General features: G+C 41.0%; 1 protein-coding gene across 1 annotated transcript in view; it reads right to left on the reverse strand.

Annotated features, from left to right (window-relative positions):
- The window catches only part of LOC129112664 (proton myo-inositol cotransporter-like), a 55,005-nt gene that overhangs the window by 12,336 nt on the left and 25,120 nt on the right, over positions 1-17,549 (reverse strand). Inside the window, 2 exon segments of the mRNA XM_054624857.1 lie at positions 8,898-8,967; positions 8,970-9,005. Of these exon segments, the coding sequence (XP_054480832.1) occupies positions 8,898-8,967; positions 8,970-9,005 (106 nt within the window).

Here is a 17,549-nt window from a genome sequence, read left to right on the forward strand (position 1 = left end):
GTCTAATCAGGAAACATATGTGAAAACACCTCTGTGGGTGAATATAAAACAACTCAAAATAAGTGTCAGTCTATCACACGCTTTGCTGTAATTTTTCCTTGTTATACATGACTTCCTGTGATATACATGCCATCTGCTACAATGTGTATTAAACACTCTAGCTACAGAATAACTGCTTCACAAATTACATCTTGCTATTAAGCAAATGAGATGTTTGTGCTGACGTGAGGGGTAATGTGTTTCTGTGTGCATTTGATTAGAAGAGAAAATTAGAATATTTCTCATAGAGGATCTCGCTGCGACTCCATTGGAGACAGTTGAGGAGGTTGGCATGATTAAGCTGCTTATGAATGCCTGAAGGCATACAAACACACACAGGAACATGTAAAAAACAACTCTGTAGATTTTGGCATTTCTCTCAACAAACACACACCACACCACACACACACACACACACACACACACACACACACACACACACACACACACACACACACACACACACATAACGGAGTGGGCTCTGCCAGCTACTCGCGGTCTTGCCAGCAGAGTGACCATGTAAAAACTGGCGTTTCGTGACATTTCCAACATGACATTTGTCTGTGGGACCATCTGTGAGGGCCAACTGGCCTGTGTCAACGACAAAACACCCGACTGCCCACTGACAACAACACACACTCATCATCATTTTATGATCTTTATCTTACAGTAGATACATAGTATACAACATCACAATGTTTGGTTTCTCAAGGCATCTCTGGTATTTTTTTCTTCTTTTTGGTCCTTTTTACAATTATAGAATCAAATGAATAACATATCACAAGTTGAATGAACAGACAGTAGCGTTGTTTCCATTCAATTGTCAAGCATATTTTAAGTAAACAAAAAGACAAAGAAATGCAAATTATTTGCGTCTCCATTGACTAGATTGAAGTGAATAATCTAAAGTGTAGTTTGGTCAGAAATTTGCGCTACAGGCTAAACATGTATGTAATCTGCCAGTAAACAGAGTAGAAGAAACAAAACAAGTCCCCTTTGCCATCTGACAAATCTAAAAGAGGTAAAGGATAGATGTCTTCAGAAATATGTTTCAACTAGTCAAGTTTTAATTGTTCTTTAATATCAGCTAGTATTGGCCATGTTCCGTGCTTTCCGGAAACGAAGACGTGCATTCACATGGTATGAGCAATCCACAAAGACACAGCTGATCAGTCACCATTCGCTTTGTCAGAATTTATTGGCCACAATGTCCATAATCCATTTAGCCCATCAACTCTTTTCGACAAAGCCAAAACCACCTCAAGTGAGCGCAAACATTTTCTTTGCACACTGATTATCTCCTGCAGAGCTAGTCAAGGAACACACACCTGGGCTTTTCACCAACTACTTCACAAGTTGACTGAAGCTCATAAAAAGCCCTACAATGTATTACTCTTACATGACAAGAATACATCTCTCTCAAATGATGCCTGACCTTGTAATACTGCTTGTTACAGAATGTACCAAAGGAACATGACAAAAACAACTGAAAGAACACAGTGTTTTTCTTACTGTTTCTTGTCCCTTTTCTGTCTCACCCTCCCTCTGCCTGTCATCAGCCCTGCTCCCCCTCCACACCTTCCTCCACCTCATCACCATCAATGTCATCTCTTCTTCCGCCCTCTTCTTCTTTCCTCTGTCCTACCCTATCCGTCTCTTTTTTTCCTCCCCTCTCCTGCTCAATTCATCTCTTTCTCCGTCCTTTCTCCTCTGTCGCTTTGTCAACACAGTCCGCTGACCCGCCCTGACCAGATCCAAACAAACACACAGCGGTCCCCACCAGCCCATGGCGACCTTTACATGCTAGATTATGTGGCTAATTTGATCAAAATGATGCAGTGGCTAATGGGGAGGGGTGATCTCTAATTGACCCACTGCTGTACCACATTTCTCAACATTTGTGAGTGAACAACAGAGAGGGAAAGGTGGATAAATCAGTAGAATAATAGTTGAGAAAGAAGAGCCATCACGGGATGCATCCATCTTTTTATCTTTCTATGTAATCTATAAACCCATCCATCCTTTCATCCATTGGCAGACAGTCAGGTGGAGAGGCATTCAGGGACACAAACTCACGCTGGCAGAAAGACAAGCAGACCAGACACACCACCTGACACGTCTCTGGTTCCTGAGAGATGTATTATTGACAAATACATCTCTCATCACACAGGCTTCGGCTGACCGGAGTGTGTGTGAGTTTGTGTGTGTGTGTGTGTGTGTGTGTGTGTGTGTGAGTGAGGGCAGGGAGGTTATTCATATAACAACCAGAGAGAGTGGGCCTGACATATGAGTTCAAAGCAACCAGCTGTAAAAAAAAAAAATGGTGTTAGGTGTGTGACCATGTGCATGTACTCACATACCTGTCATGATATTCTGCAGTGTTCAGATCGGATCATGTCTGTAGTCACAAAAAAGACTACCTTAGCCGACCCGACTGTTCCTGCAGGTTTTTCATCGTTAAGCACATAAATCAAACAAACCATATACTAGCTGGTCAGCAAGCTACTATATGTATTCTATCTGTTGCATCTTTCTAAGCCATGCGCTGCTCTATGGATTTCTATGGAAAATTGGATGGATTGCCATTACTGTTGTGGTTTTCTCACTTTGACTTCCACAGAATTCCAAGTCAGTCCTCTCCCACTCATGTTAAACTGTTGTTTACCTGTGTCCATCTCATCAAAACAAACACATTTTGGTTCAATTCCTGCAAAAAAGGTTGGAATAAAATGGACTTAATGTTGGCTTGTGAAAGTGCCATAGTCTGTATTTAATAGAAAATGTTGTGTTTAGTGCAGTGAGGGCTAAAACTATGTTTTTTTATTCTTGTTTTTTAAACTAAATTTCATTTAATTTTCATTTAATGGCATTAAAATCATTTTTGATCTTTTCATATTGGTGGTAAAAAAAACAACTCACTGTACCAAGCTGTTGCTGGCAAAAAACAGCAATGTCAGGAGACCATAATCATCATATGGGCATGCAGACTGCATACCGAAAGTCTATCAAAAAGGGCGATGCCTAAGGGACATTTCTGTAATTAATATAAAGAGAGTGATTTACCCCACATGTCTGCTAATTACTTGTAATTGGATTCAGTGGTTGTGTGTTTGACTAGAATATCTGTGCTGAGCCAAGAGTTTGGATGGCGATCCTCTAAACTCATCTGAATAAATGCATGTGATTAGACAGCACACTGCCACCACTGAGGGAACTCATTTGCATGCAAGTATGTGATGTGGGCCTGCACCAAGTACCCATCTGAACAAGCAGTGATCATCCAACCCGACATCTTTGAGGGAGTTTGCTGTTAATTATGGTGGAACCGAGTGGTCAACTTCAACTGTTTAATTTGGATGAGCATGTTGTTAGTCATGTTGAGTCTGAGTAAAGGAAAGAAAAGAGGATCTCAGTAAGGACACCATGTGATGAGCGACCACAGTGGATTAACACCTCTCCCATGAAATTGGAGTGGCTCCATTGCACCCCTGCTCCACTCTCAGCCTCTCTGTCCCAGTTTTCTCTTTCTGACAGTCCGCCAGCCTCTCTGTCACCTCTCTCTCTATCCTTGCACCTCAGTCACCCAATTAAAAGCACGTGTGAACTATGAAGGGGTATCAAGAGTAACAAAAACCTACTGAACGTTTGACCCAGGTCAATTTGTTATGACTTACAATTTATTAGATGAAGTATTTCCAGCACTCATTTGAATGTAAAATCACAACTTCGCACCACCATGGGAACTAATTTCGGTAAAAATTATTTAAGTTTTTTTTGCATGTCAAAAATGCTCAAAAAGACTTGGAACATTCATAATAAGAAAGACTACACACCCAAAAGTCACTACAATTCCTGTGTGTTTCGTGCCAGGATGTACTCACTAAAACAACAGGTGTTGCACGTTCTTTCGCTTTCCGGCTAAGAAAGCGAGTCGCCATATTGTTGTTGGTGAGTGGCTTCACATAAACTAAATGTTACGACAAATCTTTGATAAACTGAAACATTTTTGACTTGCAAAATTATCTTATAAATTGACAAACATCATATGTGGAATAGTAGTCATATACGTGGCTTGGTACGGTACAGTGAGACACACTGAGCTGAAAAAATAAATCTGTGAACTCCATCAATACGCTCCTATCAAGTTCCCAACAGGAGAGAACAGACTGTTATAGCAGAGTGACAGACAATATGTGCTTGCTAGTTCAATTTCCAATTTTCTTTTGTTTTCTTTTTGCCAGTCTGTCAGTTTACTCACTGCCTTTTTACTAAACTGAGGCCAGCCCAGTGGTTTAATCAGGAAAAGCAGCTGGGGACAGGGAGAGCGGGGCTTGTCTCTGAGTCCCGGCCCATTTACTGGCTCCCCAGACCTCCTTTATATCTCACACACTAATAGGGCTAGGCTGGCAGCTTCACATGGAAACAAAAAGGGCAGGTGGCAAACAGACAGGCTGGCAAAGTAAACAGAGGTAAAAAGCACACGGGATGAGCGACAATGCTGGAGAAACCAGAACGCTGCCCATAACGACAAAAGCGGACAGTGCATACAGGGATGGAAGAAATGAACAAACAAAAATCAAAGAAATCAAATTACTTTCAGGCTATAAGAATTGATATTTCTTTTTTTTCTTGTTTGAGGACATGATATACTCTAAACGTGCTTATAATTAGTATGTAGTGTAAAAGTCCCCTTTCCTGCACACCTGTAGGTCATCCCTTCATCAGCTCTGCCCTGCTGCCCACCTCCACAGCTGCACCTCATCACCTATTAGTGTCCTGGGTCAACTGTTACATTTTCTGCATTGTCTGTCTGCTGCTTCAAACCTGTATTGATTATAAGCTCCCTCAGAAGAAAATGGCAGGTCTCTGCTGCTTGCATTCTGATCCGGATTCTGGCTATTCACAATACTACCTACTATGTAAGGATGTTTTGTCTAAAAGTTTTCATAATTTACTTGTGACTTTGCAGTTCTGAATTGCACAACTTGAGTACCATACATTCTTATACAGCTAGAGACAAAAATAAACAACACACAAAAGCAAAAACAACAGTTGCGTCTGAAATGAACACCTCCTGGATGATTGACATAAAAGAAAGACTTGAACCTTTGGGTGAATGCACCCTGGATGGAGTTCAAAATTCACTGCACACACCACCTCCACTTTACTGGATAAAGCCCACATCCATGGTCGGTCTGCACAGGTGTTTTAAGAAATTTCCCCCCCAATTGAACTTGTGAGATCAATCAACATCACAAGACAAATCAGGATAGTTATTTGTCTGCAGAGTTTGTCATGTGAGAGTTAGAAATAGTGGGCACTAACGATATAACACTATATACTCTAAATGGGACTTTGGCTGTCCATGTTTGATTTGTTTTCAGACACTTCTGTATCATGTTCCGTAAATATTTGAGCTTCCAATCATAATTATGAGTGGGTAGTCAATGTGAAAGATATTTAAAAGTGGTAAACTATGATATGACATGAATGCAGCCTTAGCACTGTGTGGGCACGTAAAGACTGGATGTGTGAGGACATTTTCCTCACTTTCCTGTGAGTTGTGTCCCAACTGTTGAGACAGGAAAACTTCTACATTGCTCATTATTTTGAGTAATATTTGTTAATATAATACTTATATGTTACATGGCATTTGGGGAAATAATTTAATTCCCAGCGAATCTCTCCTAACCTTCAATCTATCTGGCCAAATCAAAATTTTAAGACCCCTGTGTTGGTGTGCAGTTCTCTTAAAGAACTAGAAAAGTTGCAGAACTCCGCTAGTAGTGTCTTCAACAACCACAGCAATAATGTATGACTGCATGAAAACGACCCACCCCTGTTTTCCCCCCATTGTGTCTCTGGCTGCAGGGTAGCAGCTGGTGGTATCACTAGTGACCCCTATCGGCAGGCAGCCAATAGCAGTTTAAAACAGGCAATAAAAGATGTTTTGAAATGGTGTGAGTTACCGCAATCAAATCCTTGAGCATGAAGCCATAACTGTCCACCAACATTATTATGCAGTTTGCTGCAGCAGAATGTGAAATTAGCCGTGGACAGACACATAAGTGCACACTCATTAACTCACTCATGGATTCCCACACCTACACACACGCAAACAATCCCCTGCGTGATTCCCCTGGCGTGGATAATAAACTGCTGCTATGATACACCTCCAGCACACTTTGTTGAGATAAATAAACTGTTTCCAACCAGGAATCGGTGCAAAGGAAACAACTCAAACTGAGACATTATCCTCAAGAATTGATTGCCAACAGGATGAGGTCTTTAATGGCAATTTTTGAAGGACGTAATTATCACCCAAGGAAGCCACAGTGGGTGTTTTTGCAAATGAAAGGGCAGTCGGATTTCAATTTGTAGACCTGAGACACATTTTAATGCCAGGTGACAAACATCCCACAATCTAGACACCATCTTGATCAAAGATGCATTAATGCTTTGTGTAAATGGGTCACTGCTCACACAGATAAACCAACAGGCAGACATTTTCAGAAAGACTGGAAGACTGGCAGACGCACAAGTCAGAGAGACAGAAAGGTTGATAGGGACAGTTGTGATAGATTAAGTTTGTCCCGTGTGCTGATCATACTGTTGGTAACAGGAGATGAAGATGATTATACAGTACGAGAGGCAGATATCCAGTGAGGGAGACGGAAAGAAGTATATATAGAGATTTGTGATCGATCCAGTGTGTCACCTCTGCTAACAGCAGCTGGATTTCACACATATGGAAACGTCCATACAACACTCTCACACACACACACACACACACACACACACACACACACACACACACACACACACACACACACACACACACACACACACACACGTAAGCACACTTCACACACAAAAGGTGCACATGCGCAGAGCTGAAAGTCCATAGTATCACGTTTCATGCATGCAGACTCGCACACAAACACGGCCGCACGAGCACGTACTCATTCTATTGCTCTCACCTCCGACGGTCGCTAAGCAACAGCACATATCCACAGATTGTTTACAGAGCCTGTAATATGGTTCATCTCGAAGGGGAGAGGAGACAGAGACAGATGACACAATCTCCTCAGATGGAAAGATAAAAAGAATAAAAGAGGAAAGGTGGCCCGTCCCTTCGCCGCCAAGTGAGCAGTGATGCAATAAGGCTACTCGTCCCCGGTGTACAGCGTGTTATGAAAGATGAAAGAAATGTTTTATGATTCAATACTGTGCTGCTAATCCAAATGCATCTGTCAAGATCCCTTTTGTGTTGAAAGGGAAGGCTGGTGACACACTGATTCATTGTCATGTATCATCCTTGTTTTCGTTAACTCTGAGGGCCAAAGAGATAAAAAAAAAACAAGTCCGGGTTAAGAACTGGAAGATGCTGCATTGTTGCTTAAGGCTACTATGAGGAATTAAAATTTTGTGTTGATTTTGGCGGTCCCTGTGGACAAAAGTGTTAGTGTTTCTGAGCAACAGAGTACCTTTAGAACAATTTTAATTTCCCCGCAGCAGGGTGACTGTCTGCCCCGCTCAGTCCTGGTTCTGACAAGCATTACAAATAACTATATAGGAATAAGATAAGATAAGATAAGATAAGATAAGATAAGATAAGATAAAATAATCCTTTATTAGTCCTGCAGCGGGCAAATTTGTAGGATTACAGCAGCAGAGAGGATAGTGCAAACAAGAGACATAGTAAAAACAAGATCAAAACCAATATTTTAAATAAGTAAATAAGTAATCACACAGAAAAGAATATTAAATAAGTAAAAAAGCTCAAAATCCACAATAACTTAAAATATTATATATACAGACAGAATAATTATTGTATAATTATTGTGTTGCACAGTGGATTGCACGTATTTTGGTATTGCACAGATTTATATAGTCCGTTTTTTGGGGGGGTATTTGTGGTCTACTGGGGCCTGCGGTACCTCTCCTTCACACACCGGGGAATAGCCAATCTTCTCGCTGATGGTCTCGTTTACTTATTCAGGTAATATAGAGGCATCAGTCAATTACATGTCAATTACAGGTCAAATGTAGATGAAAATGTTTTAGTGGCTAAACAAGAAAAAAGTTCAACATTTTTGCTGGTCTGATTAAAAAGGGAGGGGTGGGCTGCGTATTACAGGCAGCGGTCATTTCTGTCTGAACATGGCATTACTTTGAGTGTCACTGGTTTAACTGAATTATAGCGGAAACAATTTCTTGCATATGTTACTGCTTTGCATTTTCATTGGTAGTCAAGCTAGGTGCACGCCATTTGGAAGCCAGCCAGGGTTTATAAGCAAAATGATTTACCAGTTGCTCATCAGGGTTTTGCTAACCTGCCCTTCCAGGTAAGCAATTTGAGCAACGACTTCCATTTCATTGGTTCCCAAAATGAGAATAAATAACTAAACGAACCTGGTCTCTGCCCTTTAGTTGTTTAACATCTTTAGCTACATTCTCACTCCTGATGAACATTTACAGTTGGTCTTGGTGAGGTTTGTCTGGTGCAACCCCAAGCTTGAGTTTTCCTCTCATGTAGACAAAGTGAACTGAACTAAATCAGTTAATGCAAGACAATTCTTCAGACAATCTTTACTTCAAAAGGGAGGAGGTTTTGTGAGCTAAGACTTCACTTACTAGTCTAGGGATACTAAGATGAGCATAGTTGGAAATGATAGAGATTTGAAAACCTAAGCAGTTGCAAACTTTATAACTGTCTCATTATGCCACTCATTATACGCCGACCATTGCAGACTCTATACAGCTTTGAAAATAATGACTTATATAATGACTTAAAGTTAAACTGGAGAATAACCAGTACTGGACGATCCAAAACTGTGGTGGATGGTTTAACTCACATGACCGTGTTGATTCCTGAAAGCTGCTGGAACATCTGTAGACCGCAGCCCACCAGGAGGGCCCGCCGAGTGGGGGGTAGGTCAGCATCCTCCAAATCACAGGGCCTTCTGCAGACACAAGCAAAGACACAGCAGAAATGTATTACAAACCTAGCATGTCTTCACTGCAAAAATTACATAAAGGCACTAATAGAGGTTCAATCCGAAACCATCTAACCACCGTAACACGAACCACACCGCTGATGCTTACAAGAACAGTGGTGTTGATGTTTCTGATATATGAGTTTTAAACATGTGCTACTATTTTTGAAACTGCATATTAATATAGCACATATGGGTCTATTTGCCAATTATTACTTTGAAACTTATTTCATGGTTTAACTTGCTTCTGCATGAAATGTATGAAGTGCTTGAAAGAACACAACAAACATTAAAGAAAAAGTGAACTTATCTTGCAGAGAGTTAGAGGACAAGATCAATCCTACTCTCTGTACTTTAAATAATATGCCACCAAAATAAGCTTTTAGCTTAGCTTAGTTTAGCTTCGCACAAGCCTCCAGGAAGACACTGCTCATTGCAAAGAAATATTTCCGCACATAACCTCTCATAAAACCTTAACTTGTTGCTTTTACACTTTTTTCTTTGTACACATTAAACAAATAAGATATGATGTGTTGATTGGTGAGCTTTAGCGGGGCTAGTAGGCAGATTTAGTTACCTTCAGATGGATCAGGGCTAACCGTTTCTCCCTTTTCCAGTCTTTAAATATCAAGACCTTGATATTTAGCGTGCGGACATCAGACAAGTGGTATTGATTTTCTCATCAAACTCTTTGATAGAAAGGAAATGAGCAAATTTACCCCAATGTTGAACCATTTATTTAACACAAGCAAAAACACATTTACTTTAATGGGAATATCAAGAAACACCAAAATATCCAGTTTGTTTATATTTTCAAAGTCCACACAGAGAAATCATAAATCATAGTTTGGAGCCTCTGGGACAGCCACCATCTGCCCTCCAGACATTTCTTTGCAAAAGTCACCAAGGCTTTGTTAGCTCCAGGGATGGAGCTCTGTTACTCTGACCTCTGACCTCCCCTATGATGGTGCTGGAAAAAGTATAAAAAGAAATGTCTCTCTTAAGGATCGACACAGCGCAGTAGCTTCCTTTTTTTCCTATTTTTCAGATGGTGGATATCTCAAATTGGGATGAAACAAATATTTGAGTCCCACTTGGCTCAGCAACAGAGCACAGACTGTGATCCTCAGCACACACACAGACACACCGACAGAATCCTCCTTGGGGAGGAGAAGTCTTAATGGGATGAGAGAGCGACTGGACAGGCACAAAGCTGTCGGATAAATAAGGGAGCACACGGTGCCAAGAGATCAGACAAACAAGCCTGAACACACACAGGGAAGAGACATACAGGTAAGGGCTGTGTGCCACTGTGTGACTGTGCAAACACAAGCGCATATAAACATATAATAAAAAAAGGCTGATGAGCCTGCACATATGAAATGACACACACACACACACAGGCTGATTATTTGGGAGCAGCTGTGTGTGGGAGGACTCTGGACCAGTGAACATCTCCTTTAGCAGTTTGACAAGCAGACCCGAGTCTGTTAAGGAGGCTCCCGCTGACACACAAACACACTCAAGCTTTGCTTTTCCACAGCCGACTTCTTAAAGGGACGTTATCATCTTTGATTCCCCTCGATTCTGAAATGCTGAAAGAGGCTTTTTAACTTTAACCCATCCCTCTGCATTTTTTCTCTGCAGAAGCCACTTCTTGTCAATTTAAAGAGAAGCAGTTTTCAAAGAAGCGTTTGAAGCAGCCTAAAACATAACTCAAGTCTCAAATTTAAGACCTGAATTAAATCTGTCGAACACAAAAAGGTACTGCATATTTACTTTGTGTTTATGTTGTTAAACTAGCAATCATTAGATAAAAAATGCATCACTCATATAAGGTTTTGTGTGACAGAGTTTTATCTTTATCTGCAACATGGACTCAGCTCCATCTTTCTATTTAGGCTAATTCAAGACACTTAATATGATATTATGCCATCTGTTCCAAGAAAAATACAAGAGTTTGTTTGCTGACTGGTCCCCAACTCTGATACCACACAGGAAAGTATCTCAAAATGAGCATGGATTGGAAAACAGAGAGAAAATCCCAGTAGACAATGAAATAGCTTTTAAAGGATGTAGGTTTATTATATAGTTTGTCGTCACTATAATAAGTAAACAACAGATAAGTGAGGTATGACTTAACAGTAGCATATGTTTTATTGGTTTTCCATTTTTCCATGACTGAGTGGCTGTTACCATCAAATTCATAATACATATATGTATCCTATCACAGTTTACAGCTCAATTATATGCAGTACTTCCAATCAGGGACTGTAATGTAATTAGTGATGCGTCACGGAGCAATACAAAATGAATAGAGTTATCAAATGGCAGCCAAGACATTCGTAAAATCTTAATGATGACAACATATATAACTGCCATCGCCTACCGTGTGTTACCATCCACCCACTCCACACATTTGTGCTGTTGTAGCTATAGTGAACAAATGATGGCTTTGGTTTGAGGGTGCTAAAGTTAAACATAGATATATAAGGTTAAATAGATATCCGTAAAATTTGATACTGTGACCCCCTCATCAGTACTTGCCCTGTTCTTTATTTATAGAAAATTTAGTTAGCCAATAACATAACCCCAATGATGTCATAGTGATGTCATCAGGGTTGTCTCCGATTGGGATTGATCCTTTACATTTTTAGCAAAAACCCTGTTTTAATAATTTTAAGTGTTATAAAGATATGGGCGTTTATCAAGCATTCTGATAAAATACACAATCCAAGTGCGTTATGGGAAATGTCGGAACAAGCTTGACATATATAAACTAAAAGTAAGGATCTCTCAGCCTCTGCTGACAGATTTTGTCGACTCTTTTTTTACCGTATTGTGTACTGACACTTTTTAAATGTATGCTTGAGACTGCTTGGCTTACAATATTTTAGAAAAATAAAGTTAAAAGCCACAATTAATAGAAGCTTGTTTTTAAAGATTATAAGTACTTTGGGGTTTTTGTCTATAAGCTATTGTATGTCTCCGTTTCAGCTCTCAAAGTCTAGCTTTAATGTGAAGCATAGCTCTGACCGCAGACAGTGAAGAGGAAGTGATGCGTTTATGGGCTGAGCCATTTCAATGACGCTAACTCAGTGGAGTTTGATTGGTTGATCCCTCGAGACCAGAGCAGAGGCTGTTATCTGATTACCCGGCAGGGAAATCAGGATTCATGGGCCGAAGTCAACTACGCAGAGAGTGGAAACCTGATGGCTGCCTGAAGGAGAGCTAAATTTACCCGGCCAAACACACACATAAACGCATTCAGATACAATCAATCATACAGACACAATGTCTTCCTTACTATTGCTGCCTTGGGAGTTAACAACACAGTCCATATGTACTTTTCGTCTTTCTACAAAATTTTCGAATGCAAATAGACACATTCATACTCACTAGTATGTGCTCAGAGACACGGTTTTAAAAACACGCAGAAACACACACACAAAGGCTCACAAAACACACATCTTCATTTCCTTAGCTGAACGCCACCCAGCTGTAATTCAATCAGATGAGATATTGAAGAAGAACGATGGCAATAGAAAACAAGCCAGCCAGCAACCAGCAAGACACAAGCACAGTGATTAAGTCTCGCAGCGCTGCAGTGAATACACGTCATTGAACCTCTCCAACCATATCTGCCTCATTTCATTCAGTCTGTACTGCAATACCACTAATACCTTAAAACTTCAAGCGTGATGCATTCAGGCGTAGATCACAGCTAGATTCATGAATGCAAGTCAGAACAAACTATCTTTTATGAAAGATGAATTTCTTTGATGTAGGCAGCACAACACACAGACACATAAAAGCTCACTACAAAGGCATGACTCTCTTTTTCTTATGTCAATCCACCCATCCAAGCTCTGTGATCATCTCTCCACCATCACCACCTACACCCCTTTGATTTCCCATCCTATTAGCATTCAATCCAGCAAATGCTGATAGCCTCACTTAAAGACCATAAAACCGCAGTTTGTTTGGACATTACATTACATTACATTACAGTCATTTAGCAGACGCTTTTATCCAAAGCGACTTACAATCAGTAGTATATTACATATCATTCACCCATTCACACACTGATGACAGGCTACCATGCAAGGTGCCACCATCAGACTCTAACTAACATGCAACATCCAGTCCACACCGATGGCAAGCCTTCGGGAGCAACTTCGGGTTAAGTATCTTGCCCAAGGACACATCGACTGCTGAAGCCGGGTATCGAACCACCGATCCGGCTACTACTACTGTTACTGCTACAGTGAGCAAGGGAAGCCCGGGTTGTGTTTTTAATGAGAACGAGGTCCGTCTCCCTCTTCCTCCTCTTCCTCTCCTCCTCTTTTGATATTCACTGAAGGATCCGCCAATTAGCTCTCTTCCTCTGCTACCTGCTTTCGGCAGACACCCCGACTTCTCACGCACAACAACCCCCACGGCCAATTAGAGCGCCCGTTTAGCACCGTTGGTCCTGTCAGATGTTTCTTTTTTATTCGGGCTTCAAACACGTGTCGGCTTAATGAAATATACTGCAGCTTCGCTTTCCAGGAACATCGGCAAGCATTCATCCACAAGACTTACGGTCGAGGAAATCCTTTGTAAATCACTGAAATAGATATGGGTCAATGCGGGAAGAAAAAGCTGGTGTTGAACAATGTGCAATAAAGGAAACAACGAGGCCCAATGACCCGGTGGATGGACGCAGGAATTATGAAGATAGAAGTCAGTCTATAAGAGAATAGCTCTTTCCATCCATCCAATCACCGTGACGTCAGTGAGGAAGTGGCTTGAAGCGGGCTTCACTTACATAACTGGGAGAGTTGCAATCAAGGACTGAACCCTGAGCAGGCAATCTGCAGCCCTCCTACCTAAACCCCCATCAGCCCTCTAATTATTTCTCCTCCATACTCCCCCTCTACTCTCACCTCCCCTCAGCTTCCTCATCAGAGTAGGATCATGAAAGCTCACACTCTTACTTACACAGTCAGGACAGGTCAGGAATAATGGAGAATAGAGGTTAGGCCTATCACTGCAACAGATGTTTTTGGAAGACCTTTGCAGTCCGTTTTGTGTCACTAAATAACAAAGGACCGCTCTTTCTAAAACCATACTGTTACCACTAAATAGCAACTATGGAATTAAGCTTGATCTTTCCTTAAAGCAACAAGAGGCAAAGCTTTCATGGAAAAATTCCATCATGTTAAAGGAGGAGACTACAAGGAAAGCTGGGGGGTTACAATGTTGAAATAATGCGTGAATGCTATAAAGAAAATGTCAAACTATTACTTTTAGTTGTACAGCATCCTAATCTTAATGAAGTCACTGTTCAGGTAAATTATTATGACTGAATTAATATTGTTTTCAGAAATAAATGATGAAGTTTTGCTTCTCACATTTTTATTTACAGTAACAGGTATATTCTACAGTGACTCAGTTATAGCCTAATTCCTTATAATGGTGTTTACATAAAAATAATGTACACGTGCTACTTCATAGCCCTGTTTGGAAGGCTGAGAAGGATTATTATTACTCTGGGGTTGATGAAACCATTATGTTCAAAGTGGCCACTTATGTACTTTCTACAGACTGTAGACTGTGCCAGTAAATATTTATTTTAAATATGTGTTTTACTGACTAAAGCAAGGTTATAGCTCCATAAACTGCAGTCCTCCAGCTCCTCGTAAATACATAGATAGAGAGCCTTCCTGGTTTGTTTTTTAATTAGCACACTTCCACTTGAGTGAGCATTTATTTCTGTATTCTTTGAATCTTTGGCCATCCATAACATCCATTGGACAACTCTGACATCAAGTGGAGGCACGGTATGATGAGAGGAAGAAAATCAAATCAGCTGAAGAAGATGCTGTCAAGTGGAGTAGCTGTAAGAGAGGCTGTGTTAAATTGAGATACGTCGGTCGCCTGGAACCTACACGTGAGGCTGATGGACGTGTTGTTTTAATAATATCACGGGGAAGCTCTATGTTTTCGGGGAGCAAGGATCTTGATTGATGCATTTTCTGGACAATCCCGGGAGAATCACTCAGGACCTGTAGCGTTAGGGAGGAACAGCATTTTAAGTGGAGCTGATCAAATCTCGTCAGTGTCTGCAGATGCAGGGGAGCAGCTGTGTTTATCTAAGGGCACCGAGGGGCCAGCGGTTGCCAGGAGCCGAGCACCAGACGGACGCATGGATGGATAGATGGACGAATGAGTGGACTCACACACACTCACACACACACACACACACACACACACACACACACACACACACACACACACACACACACACACACACACACACTGACTGACTGACAGGAAGAAATACACAAGAATGGCACTGTAGCTTCCATTAATTCATCATGAATATATATTACCAACATTACGGAAGCATGCAGTAGTAGAATTGCCACTTACTACTTTCACCCGAATAAAATATTCACAAAAATGTCAAATAATGAGTAGATATAGCAGGTTTGAAAACGCTATCTTTACAGCCTATAAAATAACTTTTTTCTTGATCAACACATGATATTGAAAACTCTTCCCCCACAATATTAGATCTGCACAGCTATAGTTATTTCTGAACAAATTAAAAAATAAGTTTCCATGAAATCTCTTGTGATTTTTTTTAACAAAGTATTCTACTTCCCCTTCTATTGCATCAAACATTTATCTGAGGGGATATCATTTCCTCAAAACGTGGCACCTTAAATCCCCCAAAATGCAACTCGAGCTCTGGCGGTTTATACAGAGATTTGGGTGTATTTTGCAGTGGGCTAATGGGCTCCTGCAGAGGTCTGGTGAGACCTAACTGACACTAACCCAAAATGACAAGCGTGTACTTCTTTAATACCGAAAAGAGACAACACCTGATGTTGTGGAAATCAAAGGAAGTGACTGGAATAGCAAAGAGGGAATACTTTGATTCAAGGAGAGCTTCTGTCTCAACTGGAGCTTACAGTGTTTCTGAAAGCTTCTCAGTCTCGGCGTGAGTGTCAACAAAACCAACTAATCGCATCAAAGGAATGGATCAATAGAGCGCAGGAGGTTGCCTGTCAGTCTGTCATGTGGTTTCTGTCCATTTCTTTAGCCTGGTGCATAAGCAGAGATTATGCAAAGGCAGACTGGTGCAGGGAAACACTGAGCAAGAAATGGGAGCAGCAAAAAAAACAAACATATAAGTTCCTCCACTTTGGTTTGAAAAGTGCTGAGAAGTCACCGCCTGGTTATGTAACCCCGAATCAGATCATACCAGCAGAGCTACCTGAAGTTCAGAGGAGGACAGAGAAGCGCATTCATTTTTAAACCTCATCTGATTTTCCAACTGAGATTTCTATTATTCAGCAGTTAGACATCTTTCCCTGCAGACACACTATCCGTCATTAAATGAGAAGTAACACGGCAAAACAGTTAGAGGAAAACTTGTTTTTCATTCCGTGAACAGAAGTTGTTTCCTAGCCCTGGATGACAGCTCAATGGGTAAACTCCAGCTATCCAGCACTCCCTGCATGTTTAAACAAACGTTATGCAACAATCCGCTGCTTTTGCCAGCTTGACCCAAAACTGGTGGGTAGTTAGTCCTGAGGGACATGAGTAAGGAATAGGAAAGTGTGTGTGTGTGTGTGTGTGTGTGTGTGTGTGTGTGTGTGTGTGTGTGTGTGTGTGTGTGTGTGTGTGTGTGTGTGTGTGTGTGTGACAGAGAGAGAAAAGACAGAGCTTGTTGGCCTTGGAAATACACACAAACACACAGAAACTATGCACAAGCATATTCCATTTCATATCTCATTATTCTGCAGTAGAAACTATTTCTCTGGACACATACACACACTGTGATATGCATTTTATAATAGCTCCCTAACACATGGAAGATACACCATTGTGGGAAAAAAAACTGCCTTTGAACTAAATATACACACAAATTACACATTCAAATACTGTATTCCTTTTTTTTCACACATCCTGTATTATCTGGCATGTGGGGAATTTTCTTCTGCAGTCTGAGCCAACTCACATGCCGCCTGAAATTCATTATCACATATTTGAGTAGTGAAATAATGCAACTGACCTGCCTGTGCCCTCCCCCCAAAAAAATACTGTGTAAAAAAGGGCTGATTTAATATCCATCTAGCCATGCAGGGCTTGTGACAGGCGCAGAGGGGAAATCATGATAGATCTGCCATCGCACAACTATCCTCGCTCAATTATTAATAAGCTGCTTAAAACCTACAGGGGAGCAGAGGAGTGGAGAGCTCAGAGAAAGACGCTCTTTTGTTCTCTCTTTGTCACTGTTGCCGTTCATCGCTTCTTATTCTGCAACACAGTGATCCACACAAACTCATTAGAGTTGCGTTTAAGACTGCTGACAAGTGGTATTCATTCTCTTTTTAACTGCACAGTTTTTCTTCCTACATGAACCTGTTTGCAGTTTCAGGATCAGTGCTTCGTCTTGCTGCTCCGCCGGTCCTCACCAACACCAACAACATGTTGCTGGAGGCCCAGGCCGTATTT

The sequence above is a fragment of the Anoplopoma fimbria genome, chromosome 23 (assembly GCF_027596085.1).
Source record: "Anoplopoma fimbria isolate UVic2021 breed Golden Eagle Sablefish chromosome 23, Afim_UVic_2022, whole genome shotgun sequence".
Lineage (NCBI taxonomy): Eukaryota > Metazoa > Chordata > Actinopteri > Perciformes > Anoplopomatidae > Anoplopoma > Anoplopoma fimbria.